The 27,622-nt window shown below is 45.6% G+C and overlaps 1 protein-coding gene across 6 annotated transcripts in view; it reads right to left on the minus strand.

Annotated features, from left to right (window-relative positions):
* Positions 1–27,622, minus strand: part of LOC310745917 (sodium channel protein type 5 subunit alpha-like) — a 302,295-nt gene that overhangs the window by 106,772 nt on the left and 167,901 nt on the right. For all 6 annotated transcript variants that reach the window (XM_083579149.1, XM_083579152.1, XM_083579153.1 and 3 more), the window contains 5 exons: positions 27,062–27,460; positions 17,599–17,731; positions 13,438–13,676; positions 11,400–11,573; positions 9,533–9,889 (listed from right to left, as the gene is read on the minus strand). In XM_083579149.1, coding sequence (XP_083435275.1) covers positions 9,533–9,889; positions 11,400–11,573; positions 13,438–13,676; positions 17,599–17,731; positions 27,062–27,460 — 1,302 coding nt within the window. The remainder of the gene's footprint in view (positions 1–9,532; positions 9,890–11,399; positions 11,574–13,437; positions 13,677–17,598; positions 17,732–27,061; positions 27,461–27,622) is intronic.

The following is a 27,622-nucleotide window of genomic DNA, read 5'->3' on the forward strand; positions in this document are numbered from 1 at the left end:
TAATAGTCATGGACAACCTGTGGCCTTTCACCTGGGAAGAAGAATACTCCCTCTTCCTCAAAAAAGCAGCACAGAAAAGGATCTTTCAATGCAGAGTTGAGGGCTGGTGTGGCGGCAGCAGCCTACGGATCCATCCAACTGTGACATTTCAAAGAATACAGATACAGCGATAGGGAAAATTGGAACTGTCAAGCTATAGTCCCAGTTGTACACCTTTTTAAAGGCACAGGAACCCTGTCACAAAAAGAGGGACAACCCTAGAGGACGCAACTACAAAATGGAAGAAAGCAAGCAAAAGGTGTCAGCAGATAAGAAGAAATAGCAACTCAAGCTCTGCTGTAGCCCATCTTTAAAAGTCAGCTGCTACAACACACAGTCCTGCCATTTGGTGGGCAATTCGCTACTAACCCCCATCCTGCCCTCTTTCAACCTACTAAACTCTAAATTTTGCAGATTGCTTTGTAAAATTGTTTCATCATCTCTTAGGCCTATTCCCGCAGGGCAATGTACATCCCACCCCACATTTTATCTTCATAACAACTGTGTGAGGCAGGTAAAGTTGAGAGGCAATTAGCGGTCAAAGGATAAGGTAAGCTTTCAGCTGACTGGGGGGAATTGAAATCGAGAGCTCCATGGTCTAAGTGCAACTTACAAAACCACTGACTCTCTCTAAAACATTCTTTTTTCTAAAAAAGGAATTTGGAAGGACCTGGGGAGGGGGAGCTTTAAAACCGAACCTTAACACAGCACTAGCTAGCATCTTCGCAAGCAGAACAGAAGCAAACAAGCTTACAAATGGGATGACAATTGTTTTGAGTCTCTTGTGCTCGCTTGTGTCCCAGAATGTGCTTATTCATCTGCTAGAGCTTCCTCTCCTTGGCTAAGCAGGATGTGTCTGGAGATGAATTCACTTTGCTTAATGAGGTGTCCAAGGTGATGTAATATACTCCGACTTTTCTCTCCTTATCTCAGACGTTGCCTTGGGCTTCCTGGCTGCTTCCCAACTTTCTTTCTAAGGCGCTTTCCTAGAGCTATGGCTGTGTGCGTGAGTTGTTCTGCAATCATGCCGGGATAAGCTGAAGCGCTGGAACTGGGGCCCAATATTCAGCATCACAAGAACCTGTGCTTTTCATTCTATAAATCTAAGCAAGCCTCTAGTCCTTAAGAAAGTAAAGATAAGTTTGACCGTGCATGAGCCTGCAGCTTAGCAAAGCCGTATAAAACTCTGGAGGTTTCACTTTGTGGAAAGAGGATTACTTCTTCACCCAGTGCATGCTTAATGTATGGGACTCATGGCCACAAGCTTTGGCAATGACCACTGGCTTTGATGGCTTTAAAAGGGGGACTGGGTGCAGCCATGAACATAGCAATTGCTCCTAGAATTTATCTACACATCCTCATCTCACTGCTTCCCCGCACAGAAAACCACTCTTTAGCACTCAATCAGAGCAAACAGCAATTGGGTTTTCCACAAATTGCCATTTGCTCCCACTTAGTGGGGTTTCCCTGGGAAAGGCGCAGGGCAAGGGGGAAACCGTTCGGACCTGTGCTTTCTAAGGGACGAGCGGAAGTGTGGACAAGCCCTTAGTCACAGTAGGTAAAGGGACAGCTAAAATCCTTTCTATAAATAGATATAATTCATCTGCAAAGTATACACATTTGCAAAAAATTTCTGCTCTAATTCTGTCTTGTCTGTCTAAAAAGGAAAAAGCCCCCCCTTACCTTCCTAACATCCCGTCATGCTCTAGCGTGACCAAGAGAAACAAGATATCGCATGGGTCCATGCAGATCAAATCAGGATTGAGTCTCAATGTGTAGCAGGCTGCTAGAGGGGAGGTTTGTTGGCCCTTACCCCCAAATATCCCCGATGTACTCATTTACGTTCTCCCATATAAATGAATGGTTACTGCTCAATTTTATAGGGGGAAATTGCTGCGCTCCATTTCAGGACATGTTCCGCACAGCTTTCAAAGGCCCAGGAGCCTCTATCTTCTTTTGCATCTTGTCACCCTAGAATTAGCAGTCCTCATATCAAGGTTAACCCCTTGGGACAATATATTTGGAATAGAAGGGGAGCCCTTCGTTTACAAAGCCTTTGCCATTTCTCCTTTCACATAACACAGAATATTGTTCACAGGCACCGGAGGAATATGCAGTCAAGACTCAAGAGCAGAATCCACATGGGTCAAATGCTGGTGCAGCTTTTGCCCCGGAAGCAAGCGATTAATACTGTATTTTGAAAAGAGTGTAACAAGGTCAAGCAATTACAGCCCTGCGATAGAAGAACAGAGAGGAGACTGTGTGCTTTCACTCTCTAAACTTTAATGGGGGTCAGGGTGACCCAGGTAGCAACCCAACACATGGTGGAGGGTGAGGAATAAAGATTTCCCAAACATTGTACTTCAGCGTTTCTCAATTATGAACTGAAATGTGCATGTCCAGCATCAGAAGGAAGACACATCTTGGCCTGCAATTTAAAATCTGAATTATGAGACCAGTGTAAACTACACTGCATACTTCGCATAACCGATTCATCTTTGCTATCTTACATAATATAAATTAAAAGACGCCTGCTCCTTGGGAGAAAGGCGATGGCAAACCTAGACAGCATCTTAGAAAGCAGAGCCATCACCTGGCCAACAAAGGTCCGTATAGTTAAAGCTATGGTTTTCCCAGTAGTGATGTATGGAAGTGAGAGCTGGACCATAAAGACGGCTGATTGCCGAAGAATTGATGCTTTTGAATTATGGTGCTGGAGGAGACTCCTGAGAGTCCCATGGACTGCAAGAAGATCAAACCTCTCCATTCTTAAAGAAATCAGCCCTGAGTGCTCACTGGAAGGACAGATCCTGAAGCTGAGGCTCCAATACTTTGGCCACCTCATGAGAAGAGAAGACTCCCCGGAAAAGACCCTGATGCTGGGAAAGATGGAGGGCACAAGGAAAAGGGGACAACAGAGGACGAGATGGTTGGACAGTGTTCTCGAAGCTACCAGGATGAGTTTGACCAAACTGCGGGAGGCAGTGGAAGACAGAAGTGCCTGGCGTGCTCTGGTCCATGGGGTCACGAAGAGTCGGACACGACTAAACGACTAAACAACAACAACAAAATTGTGGTTTTGCAAGCTATAGGAGGGGCAAGGATGCTGAAGCTTCACCTACAACCACCAAAAATCTTATTCAGCCACCTTTGGAGCCTTGAAATTTCAGCAGGCCATTGCCTATATGCTTTCCAGAATATTTCTGTTATCATGAGGACTATAAACATCTCCCTATGTGTGTGTGTTTAGGGTGAGATTCTGAAGAAGGCAGAGGCTGCACTGACTACCCCATTCTAATCTTGAACTCCTATGGGACTTTGGGATACCACAGAGGCTGACATGCATTCTCATCCTTGGAATAATTTTGTTGTTTTTTTTTCTGGGTTACAACACTGCAGAGTTCAGATGTTTTATTTATCCGAGGGTGAAAGAACTTCCTGCCTCCAACAGCTAATCCCTCTCGTAGTTAATTGTGCTTGTTAAAAAAAAAAATGCTCCTGATCTCTTGAATAAATACACTCTTAACTACTTTGTGTCTGATAAATATTTAGAAGCCAGAGGATATTGTTGATTAAAGAAAAACATCCACTTTGGGGAAACCGGTTAGCAGAAATACAACGTTTAAAAACTGCAGCTTTTGCTTTCGCCCCTCTCTCCAAATTATAAGGAAATTAGTATTTCAAAGTTGTTGTTGTTGTTGTTTGCAAAAGGCTTGCTTCCTGTGGGGAAAATATTTATATTTAGATGCTAGCATCAGCTTGGATGGTAATCATATTGCCTTCCTGAAAAGCCTTGCCTCCGTGTCTAGATGGGATATAGGAAACTGTTTTCTACTGAGTCAGACTGTTGCGCTTGTCTAGCCCAGTACTGTCTACACTGACAGGAAGTGGCTGCCCAGGGTTTCAGACAGGAAGTCTTTCCCAGTCCTACCTGGAGATGCTAGGAACTGAACCAGGAATCTTCTACATGAAAGCCAGACGCTCTACCACTGAGCTGCAGCCTCTTTGCTATGCATTTTACAAAATTCAACTGGAAGCTTTTTGGTTATGCAAAAAAAACAACAACAGAAGACATCTGAAGGCAGCCCTGTTTAGGGAAGTTTTTAATGTTTGAAGTTTTATTCTGGTTTTAATGTTCTGTTGAAAGCTGCCCAGAGTGGGGAAATGCAGCCAGATGGGCATGGTAGAAATAAATAACAATTGTTGTTGTGTGTGAGTATTCTATTAATGTTTTAATTATTATTTTCTCCTGTGTCTTTAGCTATTCCTATTTTATATGTAAGTGGCCTTGAGTCCCTGGCAGGGGAAAGGCAGAGTATAAATAGAAGAAGAGGAAGAAGAAGAGGAAGAGGAAGAGGAAGAGGAAGAGGAGGAGGAGGAGGAGGAGGAAGAAGAAGAAGAAGAAGAAGAAGAAGAAGAAGAAGAAGAAGAAGAAGAAGAACAACAACAACAACAAGTAAATCCTGTCAAATTAAAAGGGACTTATTTCTTGTTCACTATGTGCAGAATTTCAGCCTTAGCATAGTGAAAGTTTTAGTTTTCTCTGTATGAACCTTCCAGGAAAGGGGCCCTCACTGAAACATACTGTGAGGTATTTGAAGACCTGACATTGATCAATTGCATGATTTATCTACTGACTAGTGAAATTTGAGAGGCTTCTTTCCAAAGACCAGCACTTTGGTTTTCAAACAGTTTGTGGTTAATTGCTCCTCTTTACAGTATTTGCTGAGTTTGGATAACATCCTTTCTGGGCCCACATAGGTATGGGGAGTAGGAACACATAATCAGTGAGCTGTACACATGACTCCATCAGAATTCTTTTTGTGCCCTATTTATGTGTACGTCCACTCCTGGGCATTGATAAAACACAGCACAACAAGAATCTTAATGCAGTCGTAAGTACAGCAACTTTATTTGGAGGAGTTTGTTGTTGTTGTTTGCGGAGTTATCATGGTGCACAGGCACCCCAATAAAGAAGGGGGCATGAGAAGAGACATGGAAGGAGACATGAATGAACTGAGAGCTTCAGCAAACTGCTTATGCACAGTTGTGTGTATGAAATTCAGAAATTAAAACTGGAACCTTGGAGTGCATTGCTTCCCCTAAAAAAAGAAGACCAGCTAACCTAATCCCAATATCTGGGTAGAAATTCCAATGCGGAGAATTTTAGAAGCATCTCCTAGCCCCTGATAAAATAGTGTCTCTTAACTACAAGAAATGTAAAAAATGTAACTGCTGGACTCTTGGTTATTTTCACATTAACTGTCACCTGCCAGCAGGAATTTTGTCAGGCTTCAGCAGAGGGTAAGCAGGCCAGACCACTCTATCAGTTCTGCTAAAAGACCAATTCTACTGGGCCTTTCCTTCCTCAGCTGCCACCTGACAGCAGACATTTCGTCAGGCTGCTGCAGGGAGAGAAAAGGACGTACTGTTGTCCAGTGCCACTGGGCACTGACAGGGCAGAAGCCAGGAAAACCAACAACAGGACCAGTGACAGGCAGAGTCAACAAATTCTAGCTTTGTCCCCATCTTCCTCCCTACAGAGTTGTACAGAGATTAAGGAGGAGGAACTGCTATGCAGGACAGCCTCCTAAACTGGTTGCAAGTAAGATGGTAGGCAGGTAGGGGGCTGGCTGAGGACAAACTGAAGTTGGTTGGGCACTGCTTCGTTCGCCCTAAAGAATCAACCTCCACTGAGTGCCTCCTCCACTGGATTTGCTGAGAGATTTGTTGCATTGTGTTCCAGATCTCCCTGAACTGTTGTTCCCTGTTTTCCTTTCATGTCTGCTTGTGGTGGCAGCTCTCTACAAATGACCAGTAAGTTGTCCAATTTATATGCACAATCTAGAACAGTGTTTCCCAACCTTGGGTCTCCAGCTGCTGTTGGACTACAATTCCCATCATCCCTGACCATTGGTCTTGCTAGCAAGGGATGATGGGAGTTGTAGTCCAAAAACAGCTGGAGACCCAAGGTTGGGAAACACTGATCTAGAATTCTGAACACATTCCACAAGCTTCCTAACATGGAGTGTGTGCGTGCACACGCATGCACACACACAAGTGAATGGTCCTTATCCCTCATCTAAAAGAAATGGTTTGGAGTGGCTCTCAGCATTTAAATCAGGGTCTATGGGTGCCCCTGTCCCACTAGCACTAATGAACCCATATGGCAATTTAGGCAGAGGAGGAAACCCATCTCTCAGATTTATGACTGAGGCCTGCTACTTTACAAATCACTTTCCCCATAAATGGTTGTACTGTCCTCTATAGCTCTCTGAGCTAAAAAGTGCCTGGCAAGTCCAGCTAATCTGCGCTTTCCCAGGCTTGTTCTTTTATTTCTTGTGCTCATCTTTGCCCGATCTAGATGCTCAGCCCTCAGCATCTCTGAACTCCTGAGCTTATGAAGCAGGGTACCATTCAGCCGTCACAAACTAAAAGCATGTTGCTCCTTTAAGAGGCCTGGAAATGCTTGCTCCATATTTCAGGAGATGGAGGTGGTGATCTGTCTGGAAAGCAGGGTGGTGACGAAACAGGCCCAGAGATAGATGGTGAACGAGAAGACTGAAGAACTAAGATCAGCAGGGTTATAAGACAAGATGGAACCCTATTGGTCCACTGCGTCACCTGACACTTGCTGAGTTGACACCAACAATACCACCTCTTGGTCATCAACAATCCTGATGAATACTAATACTACTACTAATAATAATTTATTTGTACCCCACCCATCTGGCTGGGTCTCCCCAGCCACTCTGGGCGGCTTCCAACAAAGATTAAAAATACATTAAAACGTCACACATTAAAAACTTCCCTGAACAGGGCTGCCTTCAGATGTCTTCTAAATGTCAGGTAGTTGTTTATCTCTTTGACATCTGATGAGAGGGCGTTCCACAGGGCGGGCACCACTACCAAGAAGGCCCTCTGCCTGGTTCCCTGTAGCTTTGCTTCTCGCAGTGAGGAAACCGTCAGAAGGTCCTCAGAGCTGGACCTCAGCATCCGGGCAGAACGATGAGGGAGGAGACAGGCTGGCAGCTCCCTTTCCTGCCATAACAACAGTGCCTGGGCTTTATTTCTGAAGTCCTTGGCTCAAGACCCCTGGGACCATACACTGACACAGCATCCAGATCTTTTATTCTGATGATATCACCAGATAACATGGATAGCTGGCTGCTGGTTGCTCTTCTGTGGCTTTTCTGCAAGGAGAACTCTTGTCCTCTTGGCTGGGATGCCTTCGGGATCTGACCTTCCAGTAAGGTATGAAACCGCGTGAATATCTCTTAGTGGTGGCACAGAAAATTCCAGGCTCTCTCTCATGATAAATGTATCAGGTGACCTGATTCATCTACTGTCTTGTTCAGAACTAAAGTGAGCAATTCGGTCACAAGCCCTGCATCTCAGGGTCGAAATTTCAGCATAGCTGTTTAGAGGTCAGAGCTCCTAATGTATTTCTCTCCCTCCCTCTTGGCAGCAAGATTTGTACTGCCAAGCAAGCATGTTAAGAATTTTCAAAATCACACCACAAAACTCCCCTCTGAGTGACAGGTGGCATCACATGGCCCCTTGGTGTCACCTCACATGATGCAACAAGGGTACAATTACATTTTGCTGGCAATCGCCGGGACTCCTGACAGAGTGCCGTTAACGAGACACTCCATCGTTCCTTAATAACTTGCCAAGCCACAGTTTGCTGTATTAACCCCGTGACCTTCATTTCCATCTGAAATGCGCCAAGCCATTTTGCAAGATCTAACTGTAAACATCATTACGCAAGGGTGGATAGTCCCGAAACCGTTTCGGTGCGAGTGTGTGTGGCTCATTCCACCCATTCCCTGATTCTATCAGACCCTTGACGGCATTTGTCAATGACACTCCAAATGCAACGAGATTACAGTTGTGCATCATAACGGCGCTAAAGAGAGCTATGCAGACCCTAATTTGGTGGCCGTGGTCAAGATATTCAATTCCACAGGGATGACTAACACAACCTGATGGGAAACTGGCAGCCTTGCCACAGTACTGCAATGTGCCAGAATGCATTTCAGGAAGTATGAGTTAATGCCAAAGGCTTAGGAATCGCTGACATGCTTTTCCAGCTACAAATGTTAACACCTAGATGATCACCCATATCTTAAATTCAAGCCAATATGAAGTTATTCTATACTGGAAGCATTCTACTGAGGCCTGGCTAGCTAGTAGGAGAGCTTTGTAGAAACACAACCAGCTTATAGATCTCAATACAGCAATACATTTAAAGGCAGGATAAGCAAGGATTGCCATTTGGGTGCCTTCCAAGTTTTTGGACTACAACTCCCATTATCCCTGACCATTGGCCATGCTGGCAGGAGCTGATGGGAGTTGAATTCCAACAACATCTGGAGGGTGCCAGTATAGAGGATTGTAAGATCTCCTTCTCAAACATACAATTACATGTGAGCTGCTTCTCTTTTGCGCTACCCTACATGGCTGTGGGGTAGGTGAGTGTGTGAATTCTACAATGATGTGCATGGGTACAATTGCATGAGAAGCTTGGGTGGTAGCCCACATGGTCCCATCTCTCTCTCTCTCTCTCTCTCTCTCTCTCTCTCTCTCTCTCACACACACACACACACACACACAAACACACACAAACACACACACACAGAGATTGCATGAGATACCATTCCAATGAAGCTGTTTCCATGTGGTTGCATGTGTGTATGAAGGCTGGCATTCCAAGTTTTGGGCAAAGACTACAGAAGAAGACAAACATCTCCAAAGCAGGAGCTATAACACACACAGGCAAATGCTATGTCTCAGTCTCAGGCACACAACACAGAGTGACCAATTCAAGAGCACAAGCCTTTGAACCATGGTACCTGAAAGGAGATCTATGGACCCCCAACTCCCTGACATACCACCACATGAAAAGGCAACACAAGAGATGCACTACCACCCTCTGAAGCTAGAACATGACTGTAGTCTTCCAGTTCCTGCCAAGACAAGCTCCTGTGCTGCATGTTGAGGATACTGAAAAGAGGCCCCTGAGGGTTTCTGTCTCAGTGTCCTGGTGCACAGAGCGTTTTCTGTGTCCACTGCTATCACCTCTGCCTTTCCCCGCCTGAGGTGTGTTCCCTGAGGAAGGATAAGGAAGGCGGCAGCAGTAGCAGCAGCAATGGAGGCTACTCAAGGATCTGTGCTAACACAACTCTAATCTGTTTGCTTCTGACAGGCTATGAGCAGGGCTGAGTTTTGCTCTGATCAACTTTGCACACAGTCGACTGGAGGAGTTCACGTTTGTGAGCTTCTCCGATAGGTTTTCTTGCGACACACACAATGAGTCTGCAATAACACATGTGGAGGACACCTTCTAGCCTAGGTTCCAGGCTCAAAAGCCACAACGTCCTAAACATGAGCCCCGGAGACCCTGAAAACCAGCGGCTGTTGTGAGTGGGGAAGCATGGCATGGCGGAGGAGAAACTCTTTCCAAAAGAAGAAAATGCCTTGTCGTACTTACCACCAGGTTGCCAATCACCATGACCAGTAAAAAGACCAGAAGACACAGAGGCTGCCCGGCTACTTTCATACAGTCCCACATGGTCTCGATCCATTCGCCACAGAGGATGCGGAAGATGATGAGGAAGGAATGGAAGAAGTCGTTCATGTGCCAGCGGGGCAACCGATCCGTGGTGCTGATTCTCGTGACGTGCTTGTAGTACAGGTCCCCAAAGAGCTGCATGCCAACCACGGCAAAAATGAAGACGATGATGGCGAGGACAAGAGTGAGGTTCCCCAGAGCACCCACAGAGTTCCCGATGATTTTAATGAGAGTGTTTAAGGTCGGCCAAGACTTTGCGAGCTTGAAGACCCTCAGCTGTAAACCAAAAAAACACAACCCAACAACTGAGAACTTGCAGATAAACAAACACACAAGACAACTCTGCGCCTAGACAAGAAAAACACAGGAGGATGCATTCAAAATGGCAAACCACACAAGATTTGACTAGAAACCCACTTGGGTTGGGATCCAGACTGAAACACTTTTGCTGCAGCTCAGCAGCAGAGGATACACTTTGCCTGCAAAAGATCCCAGGTTCATTCCCTGGAGAGTTGATGCCAGTTAATGTAGACAATATTGACCTATATGGCTCAATGTTCTAATTCTCTATAAGGCAGCTTCTGATGTTTCTCACACCCAATACAGAGCAGAGAACCCAATGGGTTACTTCACAAAAGGGATACAATGGGCTGCCTGACTACTTTTGCTGTACCAGTTGGGTTGATTTCGTTGCGATGGAAGGTTTTCAGAGAGGTAGAAACAACCCCCTCCCCTTACCCAATTAGTCCTAGAGCAGGCATATGCAAACTCCAGCCCTCCAGATATTTGGGACTACAACTCCCATCATCCCTAGCTAACAGGACCCGTGGTTAGGGATGATGGGAATTGTAGTTCCAAACATCTGGAGGGCCGGAGTTTGCCTATGCCTGTCCTAGAGCATCTTCTGTTACAGAAGAGGATTGGGTAAGAGAGAGGGATTCAAGAAGCACAGCAAACTAACACGGGACCATAATCTTAGCTATTTATATGTCATGGCCTGTCTCTGGAGCCCCCAGCATATTTAAAGCAAATAGTAAAAGCTACTGGCTCTTCCTTAACTGTCCCAATTATTCTCCGCAGTGTTGATATTTGCTTTGGAAAAAAGCAAACAGGCAAATAAATTATTAATCCTGCCAAGTGCTCCTGTCTTTTAGGTACATTTCAGAACCCTTTTGCCCTATGGCTGCTGCTGCTTTTTGGTGCTATTATCCATCTTCTTCTATGCCTTCAGAAACTTCGGAGTCATTTGCCCACAAACGAGGTCTGGCTGTGGAGGTTGTTTTTTGAGCTTCTGAGACATCATCACACTGGTGTTGTGTGACACCAGCAAAGCCATGTGGGTCACCAACCAAGGCCAGTTGGGTGACATGTCAGTGTGGACAACTGAGGGCAAAGACTGCAAGTGCCACGTAGGAAAAATAGTACTGAGAATAAGCACATCAAAGCAATATGAATATGCTCCTCAGAAAAGTGCAAAAAATAGCCTCCAAAGGAAGGCCTGGTGCAATATATATGAACATAGACACCAAACAAAAGTAAGCCGTTTCAGCTTAGCCATAGCAGGTTACCCTTAAGTCTGAAAATTGTTACTTTCAAATGGTCTTATTATGAAAAAGAGAAACAAGAAGTCATTTTTTAAATAATGCATGACAGAGCTGCAGTTTTCAGGTGAAAGAGTTGTGTGATTAAACAAATTCCCTCTAAAAACTGGTAAAAGGTGTTGCAATGGGTGTGCAAGACAGAGACAGACAGACAGACAGATAGACAAGCAGACGTAATACTTTACCAGTCTGAAGGAGCGTAACACAGACACATTTCCCATGCTTGAAAGACTTAGTTCCATCAGGCTTAGCGTGACAATTATACTGTCAAAAATATTCCAGCCCTGCTGAAAGTAGTAATAGGGATCCAGAGCTATGAGTTTGAAGACCATTTCAGCCGTAAAAATCCCAGTGAAGACCTGTGGAAAGGAACAGAATGCTAAGCTGTAAGCAGGCTTCTCCCGTCACAGGTGGCTCCCTGCAATTATGAGAGCACAGCTGGAGGAAGGGGGTTGCTTACCTCCCAAAACCTCCTTTCCCACCTGCCGCAGGGCGCTAGAAACTTTACAGTTTTAGCCAAACACCCAGAGCCGTCTTTCCCATTGGTGTTAGTGGCTCATTGCGCCAGGGCGCCGGCCTCTCAGGGGTGCCCTAGTGAGTGGGGGAGCTGTGCGACTTTGCCGGCAGCCTCCCCTTTCCCTGCACGCCCACCAGTTGCGCCCCGCCCAGTGGCGTAGCGTGGGGGGTGCAGGGGGGGGCGGCCGCACCGGGCGCAACATCTGGGGTTAGGGCAAATCCATGGGTTAGGGGGCGCAAATCCAAGGGTTAGGGGGCGCAAATCCACGGGTTAGGGGGCGCAAATTACTTGCCTTGCCCCGGGTGCTGACAACCCACGCTACGCCACTGGCCCCGCCAACTATATGGCTGGTGGGCGAGCAGCTTCCTTCCCAAGCCTCCTCAGGAGGAGAGTGATTCCCGCAGAAGCTTAGGATGGAAGAGCATGTCCGCCAGCACGTTTTCCTGCTTGATCGTCACCACCACGCCAGGGATCAGGGCGGTGGGGGAGGCAGAGGACATTCTCCACTGCCCCCTCCCTTGTTTTGGAGTTCCCTGGGGGGGGCATGCCGGAGAGATCTTTGCACCACGGCGCCAGATATGCTTAGGACGGCCCTGCAAACACCGGAGCTGTTTGAATCATGACCTCTTAATCACAGGGGCAAGGGTGTGAGCCCCACGTTGGGCAAAAGGTTCCTGCACTGCAGGGAGCTGGACTAGATAACCCTCCTGGCACATGCCAACTCTACAGTTCTGTGAGAGTAAATGGGTCCCTTCTGAGCTCACTCCACACATGCAGAAGCATGAAGTGGAAGTAGACAGGGTTTGGTTCAAGGATGCACGGCTGAAATTTGAGACCTTCTGGAAAGAACATATGTTGCATATCAATGAGACATGACCTATGCCCTGCTGCATTCCACAATGGCATCCCAGCCCATAATGCCATCTGCAGCTAAAAGCAGTCCAGTCTAGTCTAGCACCTCAAGATCCTGCCACTTTATTTCGCTGCAAGGGTGGACTAAGTCTTAGAGGGTTTTAACAAAATAGTTTTTATCAATAGTATTTCTTACAGTGCTGAATGGCACTTTTTAGTGGGAAGAAACTCCAATGAAAATCCTCATTATTACATATTTTTACATAGCTGCTTCTTTGTATATATTTTAAAATTTCATATATGGGTGTTGTTGTTTTTATGGCCTATATTTGCAATGCCTAAAAATGGTTTGGTGAAGTAAGTAAAGAATTTACAGAAGATTGGATGCCATACAGTCATTAGCCATGTTAGCTAAAAGGAACTTCAAGATTCCACTGTGTTAAGTGATGAGCACCTGCAGGCAACTGGCCAACCAATAATAATAATAATACATTTTATTTATACCCCGCCCTCCCCAGCTGGGCTCAGGGCGGCTAACAACCAATAATAAAAACAAGTTGAATGAATACAACTTAAAAACAAGATTAAAAGATATTAAAACATTAAAATGCAGCCATATTGCAGGCATAGGCAACCTTCAGCCCTCCAGATGTTTTGGACTACAATTCCCATCATCCCTGACCACTGGTCCTGTTAGCTAGGGATCATGGGAGTTCTAGGCCAAAAAATCTGGAGGGCCAAAGTTTGCCTATGCCTACACTATTGGAAGCAGGATGCTAGGCTGGACAGACCCTTGTCATTCCGGTTCTCCCTGCCTGAATGCACTGCATCCATGTTGAGAAGAATCTTCTTACCAGATTACCGATGTTGAGCACGTTCTCGAATTCCTCCGTCATCTTGTAGTGATCCATGGCCATGAAAAGAGTGTTCATCACAATGCAAAGGGTGATGGTGAGGTCACTGAACGGGTCCATGATGATGAACCTCACTTTCTTCTTGATCAGCAGCCACAGCGGGCAACACTCCCAAATGAGAAAGCGGACGGCAAAATGATTCCAGCAGGGGGGACATTTCTGTTGGGATTCCTCAAGCTCTAAGTGAGAAGGAGCAAGGCACACAACGCAGGGGTCAGAGAATGGCAGGCAAGCAAGGAAACGGACACATTCCATTGAGCTTTTAAGCGTCTCCATTCGGCTGTCAAGGCTCTCCATCCAGCCACACCTTCTGCCAAGGCCACATCCTCCAAACGGCCATGGCTCTGCACCTTCCACAAGTGCTTTTTCGCCCGGTTGGATTACTATGTCCCTGAACTGTGGGGATGTGGCTGTAGGTGGAACTCTCTGAATTCTGCATGGCTGCAATGCAGCCTACATAAGTCAAAGTAGGAGTTATGTCTGTTGCTCTGCTCACAATTGCTTCTGGCCCTAATCATCATTGGCAAGTGCCTCCCAGGAAGGCTGCTCAAAATGGAATGCAGCCACCAGGCTTACAAAGGCCCGCCACCTCTGATTTAAACCCAGTTATATTTCTTCAAAGGGTGGCGCTGTGGGTTAAACCACAGAGCCTAGGACTTGCCGATCAGAAGGTCGGCGGTTCGAATCCCCACGACGGGGTGAGCTCCCGTTGCTCGGTCCCTGCTCCTGCCAACATAGCAGTTTGAAAGCACGTCAAAGTGCAAGCAGATAAATAGGTACTGCTCTGGCGGGAAGGTAAACGGCGTTTCCATGCGCTGCTCTGGTTCGCCAGAAGTGGCTTAGTCATGCTGGCCGCATGACCCGGAAGCTGTACTCCGGCTCCCTCGGCCAATAAAGGCCGCAACCCCAGAGTAGGCCACGACTGGACCTAATGGTCAGGGGTCCCTTTACCTTTACTTTTTATATTTCTTCAAAAGGACAACTTACACCTTCAGGTGCGTTTCTTCATTTCGATCATCTGCTATTGCTATTGCCACTGCCGCCACCACGCAAATATTAATATATATAATAATATATTGTCTGCTAAGTTCCACAGCAAGTGGCAGAGCACATGCTTGATTCATTTATTCATTAATTGCTTTCATTTCTGCCCCGCTTTCGATATAGAACACTTGGCAGCTTGCAACATAAGCATACTTAAAAAAACACACCCATATTTACAAAGAACCTTAGAACAAACACATTGCCGAAAATACAGTAAACAGAGACTATAATAACTCTCTGCAGAATCATACCACAGAAATGACATTCAAAAGCCTGCCATTTGCTCTGCAGTTCAGTAGAATGGAGGCAAAACCACCCCAAAGCATCCATTGGCAAGAAAGAAGGCTAAAATTGTGGCAGTATCTGGACTGGAGCCTGGATAGCTTAGTTGGTTAGAGCGTGGCGGTTATAACACCAAGGTTGCAGGTTTGATCCCCATATGGGCCAGTTGCATATTCCTGCATTGTAGGGGGCTGGACTAACTTAGGCATAGGCAAACTCCGGCCCTCCAGATGCTTGGGACTACAATTCCCATCATCCCTGACCACTGGTCCTGTTATGGCTGGAGTTTGTCTATGCTTGGACTACCTGATCCTTGTTGTCCCTTCCAACTCTACAATTCTATGACCTCATTCTTTGCAATAGACATGAATTACTGCTAGCGTTAGCCAAAGAAAGACAGCAAATATAATTTTTTGAAGCAGACATGCAAGATCAGTCGCATATAGTCTAATCTATATAATAATAATAATAATAATAATAATAATAATAATAATAATACACCACCCATTTGGAGTATATCTATCTATCTATCTATCTATCTATCTATCTATCATCTCTCTATCATCTATAAGCAACAACACAGACATATAATACAGTGAGAAGAGCCATAGCTCAGTTGCAGAGCACATGTGTTGGAAGCTGAAGGTCCAGCTTCAACCCTGGTGCATCCAAGTGAGCAGACAAGCCAGCAGGTGAAGCCAGACACCTCTGTCGGGAACCCTAAAGAGGCACTGCCAGTCAAAGGAGATGGTCAAACAGTCTGACATGCACGGCGGCAGTTTCCTGCATTCCACTACTGGTTGTTGTAAACGAAAGCGGAATTCAACCTTGTCCAAATGACCTTGCTTCCTGCCGCTTGGCCAACTTTGGCACCACAGTGTGACATGGCAAATAACCGCGTCAGCTATATGTCTGTTCCTTACTAGCTTTAGTTTCTGAAAGCCACGGCAGTCATGACAGCCTTTCTTAAAGGTGACCCATGCAGAAATGCTTGGGCCACTGCCATCTTACATTTCTTCGTGGTTGATACAGAATTTAACAAGATCTTTCTCTCTCTCTCTTGAGCAGAGCAAGGTCAGGAACCACTGGATTGTTTAGATAAAAATCTCCCAACCCCAAACCACAGCATCTTCTTCTCAGGCCTGATCCAACATATGTAGCAGAACACTAAGGTGGCAATGCACTGCATCATTTCTGAATATAGATGGGGGGGTCACAATTTTAAATTAAAACCAAATTAAAACCAAACCCCAAAATCTTGCAAATAGAAAGCCAGCAGAGCAGGCAAACTGCTGCATGAGAACATTTCTCTGTGCCATATTCATTTTTTTATGTTTCTCTTCTGCGGGTAGAAGGCAGGATGTAAATGTTAAGAAGATAAATAAATAAATAAATGTTGTTTCCCCACATGGTGTTTGAACTGGTGCAGTCCGCTATAAAACACACACCACACACACCAGCCTCAGACAAGAACTTCCAAATAATAGCAGAAATTTCAGACATTTAGCCTGATTCCATTTTGGAGATTTTTGTGTGGGTGTGCAAAGCTTCTTTCCTTCGTACGTTCATAATTAGCAGCGTTCATGCAGTGCTGATAGCACAGCACATCTATCAGCTCCCTTTACAGAAAAGCAAACCTTGGAGGAGGAATTCTGAGGGCAAATCCTTGCACCCAAAGTTGGGTAGGAGATGTAGGCAGGAAATGCAGACAGACGTAATCAATAAATAATATTTAAAATAAAATGGAAGAGGAAAGGAAGGATCGTCTGATACCTAAATTAAAACTATTGGCTTCAGAAATATATTTTGAAGACGTTTTGCCTCCACAAGGAAGACTTTTGGCCAAAATGGGTTGGACAACCTTTAAGCTCTAAATCAGGGTTTCCCAAACTTAGGTCTCCAACTGTTTTTGGAGGACAATTCCCATCATTTCTGACCACTGGCCCTACAAGCTAAGGATGATGGGAGTTGTAGTCTAGAGACAGCTGGAGACCCAAGTTTTGGAAACACTGTCTAAATTATGTGTGAATGTATGTGTCTTCTAATGAGCTGAGTGAAAGACGATGAGTTATGGGGGTGCGGAGTGTGTGTATTCCACAGTGCTTAGTTTGTTTTTGGTTGTTAGTTTGTTAATGTTGTTAATATTGTTTTGCGGATTAGGAGTGCTGTAATGCTTTGTGAATTTCATAACATGACTCTTCTTTTGGTTGTGCTGTTTAGCCTGTTTTTAAACTGTTCTGTTAACAGTGTTTTATAGAAGCTGGTTGTTTTATGGATGATTTGTTAATTATTTTATATGATTTACGTTGTAATTGTGATGTTCCACTGTGTTATTATTTACTGCATGTAAGCCGCTTTGTGACTCGTGTGAGCAAAAAGTGGCATGGAAATATAATAAATGAATGAAAACGAATAAATGGCCACAGCCAGGCTGTGAACCCACTGACTTCTGAGAAGGCGTGTCTAGGACTGCACTGCCAAGTACCCAAATCTTGATCCCAGGTTTCCATGGAATTGAGAGAAGTAGGAGGATGGCTTCAAATTTGGGAGTGTGGGAGGGAAAGGCTTAGAACTGGTCTGGGGAAGGAAGTTCAAAACGCAATCATAGTAATGTTCCATGTTATAGAGGAAGCTACACGGGCATCTCTTGCAGCTGCTCCCATATCAAAGGTCCTATTCGGTGCGAAGCAACTGAGCTAGATGGACCACGGCCTGCCATTCTCTCAAGATTCTCTGACTGTACTTAAGAGAGAGCAGCTGGACTTCACGTCTTACCTTCCATGGCACTGGTAATGATGCTGACAGCACTCACAGCTCGTTGCCTTTGGAAACGTTCCTCAGATTGATCGACAGAAAGGCGGTGGGGTGACAGAAGCTGCTTCTTGTTCACTTCTTCAGATGGAGTGGTCTGTTTCAACAAATGCACCCAGTTAGCAACACGTAAATCCCGATTGTTTTATTAAATTGCCAGTTGGTTTCCATTTTTGGCCCTTCCAAATGATGCAGAGGTTGATATACTCGAGGAGACTAGCCTTTTATGTGCCTTTATCATATGGGATAGTTCAGTTGGTAGAGCATGAGACTCTTAGGATAATACGATAATCTTTATTGTCATTGTCCCATACAGAACAATGAAATTGAAGGGGGGGATCTACATAAGACATTCAAAACCAACAAGCCTGCTATCCCAGCTATCCCAACCTGGTTAGCCCCCTAAAAACTCTGATACTCCATTTTTAAAATACAATACACTCCCATAGGGACTCCTTACACTGCGTTTAAAACCAAAATCGCATTTGGATAGAAACTGGTTGGTCTTAGTCTTTATAACCCTGTACCTTCTTCCAGAAGGCAGAAGCTGAAAGAGATCATTTCCGGGGTGCGCACTATCTCAGGGCTGTGTGTTCAAGTCCTCACTTTGAGCAAAAAGATTCCTGCACCGCAGGGTGTTGTACGGTCCCTTCCAACTGTACGATTCTATGAGTTCTAAGGAAGATACTGCTCACTTAGCCTTTTAAGCTGCAGTTGTGTACAACAACATGTTGACAGCGGAAGGGGAGATACATTAAGATACCTTATAAAGCCTGGAAGGAGAGTTTTTGCCAGGTGCCTAAAGGATAACCGTGCTGGTGCCAGGCAAGCCTACCTGGAGAGGGAAATCCACAAAGAGTGCTGCCACCACTGAAAAGGCTCTGTTTTCCTGGTGCCACCTGCCTTACTTTGGCTAGTGGTGGCACTTGGCAGAATATGGTCTGAATATGACCTCAGCACAAAGTCCGGTTGATATGGGAGCTGATGTTCCTCCAGAGAACCTAGTCTTTCAGCTGTTTATGGCCTTTAAAGGTAAGCGCCAGCCCTCCCAATTTTGTTTGGAAATGGACCAGAAGCCAGATGGGAATAGAGTGTGTGATATACATCTAAGGAAGGAAGGGCAAGGAAGGAAACATGACCTGGGAATTAAACTAGGCCCACAGATCCCAAGGGACAGTTCTGTTGCCTCTTGGCATAGGAAAATGTGCCAAAGGTGCATTGCTTCATCTATTAGCCTCCTAAAGATGACTAAAAACCTAGGCAGGATAAGTGTGAAGAAGCTAGAGGAGGGGGAATACACCAGGGAGTGAGTGGACCACATCTCTCTCCATTTGGACTGATTGAAAATGTTTCCCACTTGAATTGGTCTAATACCATGGAGACAAATAAATTGCTTTACAATTTACATGTAAATGAAGATCCATAGCACTATCAAGTGCATCTGTCTTTTGAGAGCTTGCGGTTGGAAAGTACGGCAACAAGGAGAGAGGCTGCACTCTAAAGCTATTTGGGCACTGGTGCATCTTAGAGGTGGCGGCAAATTTCAGAACAGTGGCAGTTTGTAGACCTCACCTGCATTATGAGCCTCTGACGCTCAGGTCTGAGCCATAATAGGTTCAACACTGCTACCCGCCAGCCCTCCCTTACGAAAGCAGGGAGAGGTGTTGGGGAGGACTGATAAAAGTTGGGCATGGATATCCGGGGGATTTTTCAAGAGCATCGTTTGCTGCAAGGGTACACAGTACCATTCCTGGCACAATCCACTAAACAGGCAGGCATGGGAAACAACAACTTCCACACATCTAGGAAGGCCTAGGACCCACGTACCTAAGGGACCGCCTCTCCTGGCATGCCCTGCAGAGGACCTTAAGGTCCACAAATGACAACATTGTGGAGGTCCCAAGTCGCAAGGTGGTTAGATTGGTCTCAACTAGGGCCAGGGCCTTTTCTGTACTGGCCCCGACTTGGTGGAACGCTCTGTCACAAGAGACTAGGGCCCTGCAGGACTTGACATCTTTCCACAGGGTCTGCAAGACAAAGCTGTTCCGCCTGACCTTTGGTTTGGACTCAGTCTGACCCTTATGTTTCCCTCCCCTTATGGTTTTGATCTATGGGATACTTTTAAAATAAGGCTGCATTTTAAATTGCATTTTAACCTGTATTTTAAATTGGTTTTTTCCCCCCTATTAAGTTTTTACTGTAATTTTACTGGTGTTAGCTGCCCTGAGCCTGGCTTTGGCCGGGGAGGCCGGGGTATAAATAAATAAATTATTATTATTATTATTATTATTATTATTATTATTATTATTATTATTATCAGCCTGTTAAGCAGCACCAAGCTCTAAGGGTGAGTCTAACAATGCCCACTGTGCAGAGACTAGAAGGGGAAGCTGGGAGATCAACCTCCTCTGAGCTCGGTTTTCCAGAACTCAGAAAGACTCTGAACATTTTCTGGGAAATTTCCAAGAAAGCTCAGAAAAAGCAAAGTCATTATGAGGTGAGCCAGGTAAAGCTCACCCATCAGTGACAAAGCTTTAATTTGCCATGTACATCGGGAGCTTTTAAAGCATTAAAGATTGCTTAAGCAGGCTGCAATGTAAATGACAGACCTAATGCAACACAAGCACCAGAAATTGATGAGACTCGGGATGTAGCATAATGAACTATTGGCCTCGAACATGTAGGATTATATCCCAGAATGTCATCACCTGGGAGTTCTCTCTGCAAAGAAATGAAGCACCAACCCAACACTGAGAAATTTTGCCAGCCGGATCAAAACCCTTCTTGCTTGTCCTTAAGTCCTTCTGAAACTTTTACCCTCTCCATTTGCTTGGGGCAACATCTAATGGCAACTTGTTTGTTACCCAGTTCAGGAAAGGCTTTGTAGTGGAGCTTGGCACTTTTTTGTTTCTGTGTAGACTGAGAGCTTTATAGGACATGCAGACTCCACCTCTACCAGGCTTTCATCCAGGTCCTGATCCAGGCAAGTGTTCACATGAGTTTCCCTCTCCTCCCAAGTTGACGCACATACACCTAGCCGGGTACTTTGCCTAAAACTCTTGCCTGAGATCCTTCCTCCTTTGCTCTTGAAGCCTTGGGGGTGACAAGGAAGAGGAGTCATAAGACCATAAGAAGAGTCTCCTGGATCAGGCCAATGATCCATCCAGTCCATTCATTTGTCTAATCCTGCCCCCAACAGCAATATAGAACAGGCCTCCTCCATCTTCTTCATGACAGTCCTTCTTATTTTTGAAGATCACTATCATGTCCCTCCCCCACTAAATTTATGTTCCCCAGGCTAAGCAGACCCAGTGCTTTCAACTGCTCCTGTTAGGACTTGCCAAAGGCAGCCGTTAAAAGGTTCAAATGGACAGAGGCGGGCTGTGGAATCCAAGGCAGGCAACCAGGGGGTTGGGTTCAAAAGGGCAACACTATAGGGAGAAGGGGAATTGGCCAAGTGAGGTTCTCTCCAGTGAAACAAGTTGCCCAAACTGAGGAACAAGATTGGGGGACATAAACAGCACCTCGAAAAGAGGAATTGGCCTCCAGAGCCAGGACTGCTATTGCAGCCTAGGTGCTACCCCAGAAGTGCAGCGCTCAATCTGCCAGAATAGCTGTTGAGTCACAGCACTGGCAGTGCAGAAGCCATGATGCTGGATCCTTCCAATTTGTAGCAGTAGTTTGACACACACACACACACACACACACACACGTCTTACACACAGCCTGCCTAGCTGCAGAGCAAGAAAAACCAAAAGTTCAGTCTCCTAGTCAAAGGCTAGACTACTTATCCACAGAAGACAACCCCATCGAGAATATATTCAGCGAGCAGAGGGCATACTACTCCTATCAGAAGATGCCAAAAGAAAGCAAAACATCCAAGTCTCACACCATAAGGCTCTTGTTCAGAGGAGGGTACCCATTAGGCAAGCCACTATGTATCCTTAGCAACCCATTAGGATGCGTGCTGCAGACCACAGACACTTAGCCACAATAAATATTTTCTTCTTCTTCTTCAAGGTTCTACAAGACTCTTTGGGTAGTCCCAAGGCTAGTCACAGAGTCAAGCCACTGAAACCAATGGGCTTAACTTTTGTAGCAACACGGCTACCCCTCTGGAAGTCATTAGTGAAGAGGGTGAGTGAGGTAAGTTACATTGCTTCCATTCCATGTGTGGTTTTGATGATGGACATTCCTGCTGCACATGCTGAACATTTTCATCTGTCAACTTAGGCAAGCCGGCAAGCTTTGTTTTTCCTTGTTTGGATCTCCGTTAATGTTTTTTAAATGACACACAGATACCAGCTGGTGCGACCGTGGTAGGAACCAATCTGTGATGGGCAAGTTTTGATTTTACAAAGGAACAGGCTCCTGGCAGAGCAGGTGATACTCCTGGGGTAACAAAAGGAAGCTGACCATTTAACTGGCAGAACAGCTTGGGGGTAGGCTCAGTGCCACCCAAACACATGTAGATGCAGAGAGGAATTGTGAAGAACTACTTTCAGCAAATTCAGGGGGTGGGGTCTGACATGGACTGATCCAGGGTTATGTGAAAAATGCCCCCCATCCACAGCTCTTTCTTTCTTTCTTTCTACATGTGACTTAAAATCAGATACCGTTGGTCCATTTTAACAAATTTCACAGGGTCAGGAAAATAATAACTCATATTAGAACCAACAAATGTTCTGAATCCAGAATGAGCTTTCAAAGAATATATTGTGCATGTCATTAGAATCCAAGCTGCCTCTTTCATAAATGAAATCTCAGAATGGAATTAGACATTATGGTTACAAATCTGGTTTCAGAAAGAACGAAGGGCTTACCAGCATGGTATCTGGGGAAAGAATGCCCTGGACACTGTATTTTTTCTAGGTCATTTCTGGATAGAATGGGAGCAGGCAGCTGTAGGGTGGCGTTTTTAGTGCCAACTGCTATTCCCTCGCCCCATGATGCACACACAACACAATGCTCCAGAACAGTCCAACGTCAAGAGTATTCTAGAAAAATAAAACGGGCACTGCCAGAAGCTGCTGCTAAAATCAGCTCTGCTGCTGCTATCCCAAGGAATAAAAGCAAAATAACAGATTAAAAGGTAAGTACCAAAAAGTGCTGGACTTGAACAAATAAATAAGAAAACTGAAATATTTAATGATGAAATTAAATTAACAAAACAACAACACCACCATTTTGCACACCCCCATTTAGACATGATAAAATTCGCAGGACTGCCTCTGAGAAACAGCAACTCCATACCCTCTTCCAGTCCACAAAACTGGCAACCATCAGTCAAAGGCGGAGCAACATGCAATATAATGAATGATGTTATGGCACGTATTTCAATAGCTGCACACAACAGGGAAGTGGAAGGGAACTCAATACAGGGATCATACAGGGAATTGTGAATAGCAATTGCTCCTTTAGCACCCAGGAGCTAATGGTGGGACTTGGGTATCGAGCAAACACACACATACACACACACCCCGCTTGGGGAACTCCCTTTCAGTTTTCACCTGGCTTGACTTCTCTCCCCTTCTAGGCTTGCCATGGCCTCCTTTGCCGAGAGAGCAGAACAAAATGGAGCACCTTCGCACTGCAGAAATAAGAGGATCGGCTATGGGAGTGAGGCTAGTGGCATTGATTTGCTTCAGGCGGCAAAAGTGCCAAGGCTGTCCTTGTTAAGTCCCAGCTGGAAATTACCCTTCTCTTAACACTCCCATGCAACTATCCAATGCTTCCCGTTGTATCTGCTCTACATGCAGTAGAACATTTCCAGCAAGAACTGGAGCTTATTCTAATCATCTAATCACAGAATTTGCTAAGACTCATGCCAAGATGACAATCATCCAACTTCACCTGAGAAAAGTCTATGAAATCACTTCCCAGAACTCAAACAGCCGCAGCAGTCTAGAATCTTTGTGGTGAAAATGTTGCTTCCAAATATTCAAGATAGCTCAGTCAGTAGAGCATGAGACTCTTAATCGCAAGGTCATGGGTTCAAGCTCCATGTTGGGTGAAAGTTTCCTGTATTGCATGGGATTAGACTAGATGACTTTCATGGTCCCTTCCAACTCTGCATTTCTATGATTCTATGAATAAAATTATGAATTATGGTGCTGGAGGAGACTCTTGAGAGTCCCATGGACTGCAAGAAAATCAAACCTCTCCATTCTGAAGGAAATCAGCCCTGAGTGCTCACTGGAAGGACAGATCCGGAAGCTGAGGCTCCAATACTTTGGCCACCTCATGAGAAGAGAAGGCTCCCTGGAAAAGACCCTGATGCTGGGAAAGATGGAGGGCACAAGGAGAAGGGGACGACAGAGGACGAGATGGTGGGGCAGTGTTCTCGAAGCTACCAGGATGAGTTTGACCAAACTGCGGGAGGCAGTGGAAGACAGGAGTGCCTGGCGTGCTCTGGTCCATGGGATCACGAAGAGTCGGGCACGACTAAATGACTAAACAACAACATGAATAAAATGCCCTCTGCAGGGATCCCTGGGAGCTCTAGAGATCCCCAAAAGAGAATTTTTAGCACCCTTACCTACACTGCAATTCCCATAATTCTTTGGAGAACGTCATGACGGTTCAGCTGATATAAAGTCATGATGGTTCAACTAGTATGAAACTGATGTGGGTAGAATGAAGATCAAGGGCAGCAAATGAGGCTGTGACTTCCATCAGCCTTAGCCAGCAGGGACAATCGCAAAGGGTGATGGGAGTTCTAGTCCATAACATCTGGAGAGCACTATGTTCACTACTCCTTGATAGACAATGTAATCAAACAACATCTGGAGAGCTCACCCAGTGTGGAAGAAAGTCCTTAAAAACAATTCAACCACAACTGCTACAACACTGAACCACACTCATGTGTTCCTTTTTTTAGTAGGGTTATTTGAATCTTTCCAAAAAGAGTAACTGTACAAAGTCACAAGCTTGCAGCTCTTAGCTCATTTCACATGGCCTCAATAGATTAGATTCCAAACGCGCTTCGTAGAAGCAAGAACACCCTTCCTTCTGCATCACCAAAGTGAGCATCTGTTGCTATAGTGCCCTGGTGAAATTTCCTAGACGACCACTGAGGTGCCAAGAGTGTTTTCTGCTGGCTGCCCACTCCAATTTTCAACAGACATTTGTAAAAAAAAGGGAGGGATGCTACAGAAAGTAGCACGAGGGGAGAAGCAATAGTTTCAAGGTCTGGAATGGATAGGGCTGATGTGAAAAGTAACAGGAAGTTTCCCATCAGCTTCTGCAAGATTTAGACCAATATACCTCTTTGGGAAGGCTGAGTGTTCTCATCTCCTGCTGACTGAAGTGGGAGTCGAGAGCAGCACTCTCAGCTTTCAGGAACAGCAGCAGTAAATGAGCAAACTGAAGAACTGTCATTGCCATCGCTAAGCTGCTTGCATTCTTCAGATATGGTTCAGAAACTGTGTTAATGAGTTTACAAATAAATAAGGGATGGCTCATAAGTTGTTAGCAAACTTAACAGACAGAGTGAGTTGCCAGCAGGCTCTAATCCAGCCTTTTGCAGCCTGCTGTACTCCAGATGTTTGGGAATACAACTCCTTCAGTCTCTGACCATTGGTCATAATGACTAGTTCTGTTGGGAGAAATCTGGAGGGCACCAGGTTGGGAAAGGTTGCCTTAGTCCCCCAGTCAGCTTGGGCTCTGAGAGCTACAGGTGCCCCTAGGCTTCAGTACTGGTCCATCAGTTGATCCCAGTTGAGCTAACATGCCAACGGAGCCCACCAAGGCTTGTAAGACTTCCTTCTAAGCCAACTCCTCAATAATTCACTGCATTGAGTAGCAACAGAAATTCAGGGACTTGCCTGCTAGATCTGGTATCTGATCTCAGTCCACCGATGGCCATGTCTCCTGACTCCAGCTCTTGATTCATGTCTGCCTAGCCCAGTACATGAACTCCAGGCCAACCCTGACCACATCTCTTGCCTCTGGACCATTTGGCCATCACCTGTTTGTGTCAGACTAAGTATCTATTGCATCCTGCTACAGAGCCAAGTCCCAGGCCTGACACGGGTGCTATAAGTCAATATGGAACTTGACAGACACAGAGCATGAGCATTTTAATTTTGATGGACTTCCAATGAAGTTTATATAAACACCAAGTTTTTCTTAAGTAACAGTAACCGCAATGGAATAACTAGAAATAGCTCACAATCCTGATGGAACTTACAAGAAATCATGGGATAATAATTTTCCCAATGGCAGCCCCAGCCCTAGCCCCCGAGAAGAAAGAAATTATGGAACACTCTATCAATTTGGGCAGAGCCAGTCAAGGTATTATAAGATCAGGGCTCGGGAGCTAAACTTTGCCAAGATCAGCTGAAGGATGGAACAGAACCAAAAGCAAAGTAAGAGAGGAAACACTAGGGAAGACAAGCAAAAGGTGTTAAGATTCCTGCTCCATGATTACAGTCATGGGATTGTTGTCTATCACATGACGGTGTATGTTTTGACTCCACAGAGTGGGAAGTGACGGAGACAGGATGTTTGTGTTACTGTGTTCCGTGAAGTGGGACTATTGTCCTTTGTTCTTTCTCTTTTGCTGTCTGATGAGAAAGAAGAAGGAGCTAAGTCAGAATGCTCCAAGTGTTTTATATGTAAATAAATGTAGATTAGCCAAATGCTGAGCTACTGAGTTCTGCGCAAACTCTGCGGATCCCTAAGTGTGCTGATATCTGTTGGCATCAGTCGCTGTGATGTTCAGGCAGAAGAAAGCTTTTGAAGCTCCTGAATGATCGACCAGGAGGGAGAGAACATGCCAGTCAGGCATGTGTCTCTACCAGGGTCCTACTCCAGAGTAGGACGGGCTCGTGACAGAAGGTACCCTGGATAAAAGGATGCTAAGAGGGGCTTTTTTAAAACTGGATGTTGCATCCTTGGCCCTCAGAGGTGCCACTTCAAGAGTAAGCTTCAGAATTTTTTTTAGCATAGGCAACCACTAATCCCCAAGTCATCCTAGCCAAGCTCACAAATATCTCTAAGGCAAGGGCAGCCAATATGACGCCCTTGAGATGTTGTTGTTGGGCTAACTACATTTCCCATGATCCCTGACTACTGACCATGCTAGTTAGGGCTGATGGAGTCCAGCAACATCTGGAAAACACCATATTGGCTTATGCTACTCTAAGCGCCCATTGCAACAGAGATGTGTGTTTGGGGATACTAGGCCATTGGAATTCTCACTTTCAACCCCTAGTAGCTACAGTAACACATTGCCCAGGACTGCATCCATCAAACCTAACACACCTTAGCAGCCATGGATGGTGTCCCACCAAAGGTTTTAGAAACTTCCTGGGGTTTTTTGCTGCCAGTGTGGTAAACAGTTGCAACGCAGCACAGGGCTGTGCTTGGTTTGGTGGATGACAAAGAAAATCTGAACACAACATACAATAATAAGTAGACCCACCGTGTCACCTGTTCCAGGTTTCTCCGTAATAACTGGTGGCAGCAGCACGTCTGTCGGAGTCGTTGGGTCCGCGCTTCCTCCTCCTCCTCCTCCTCCTCCTCCTCCAATCAGCGAAACCACACCATTGCAATCCACCGAGCTGTTCCTCTTGCCATTTTGCGTGTAGTTTGGAGAGCTGTGGCTGGTTTGGCTCTGCACGCTCAGCCTCCTCCCGCTCCTGGGGACCAGCAGGGACCCACGCTGGCTCTCGCTCTCCCCGACGGTGCTGATATCGTCATCGGCAAAGTCCGCCTCCGAGCCAAGGTCCCTGCTGCGCAACCGGAAGCTGAAGACGCTCCCGTGGCTGGCCTTGCGCTTCACAGAGTTTTCCATGGACCCAGAAGTAAAACCCAGCACGGTCTTGAAGGAGCCAAACAGGGCGGAGGAAGGAAAGAAATACAAGGGGAGGAGTAGAAAGGAACGAATGTTACTACGCATTTACATAGAGTCAGAGAGGGTGTCTAATTCTACCGCTATAGTTTAGAACATTGGTTCTCAACCTGTGGGTCCCCAGATGTTGTT

Source organism: Podarcis filfolensis (assembly GCF_964270895.1).
Source record: "Podarcis filfolensis genome assembly, chromosome: 12".
NCBI classification, from domain to species: domain Eukaryota; kingdom Metazoa; phylum Chordata; class Lepidosauria; order Squamata; family Lacertidae; genus Podarcis; species Podarcis filfolensis.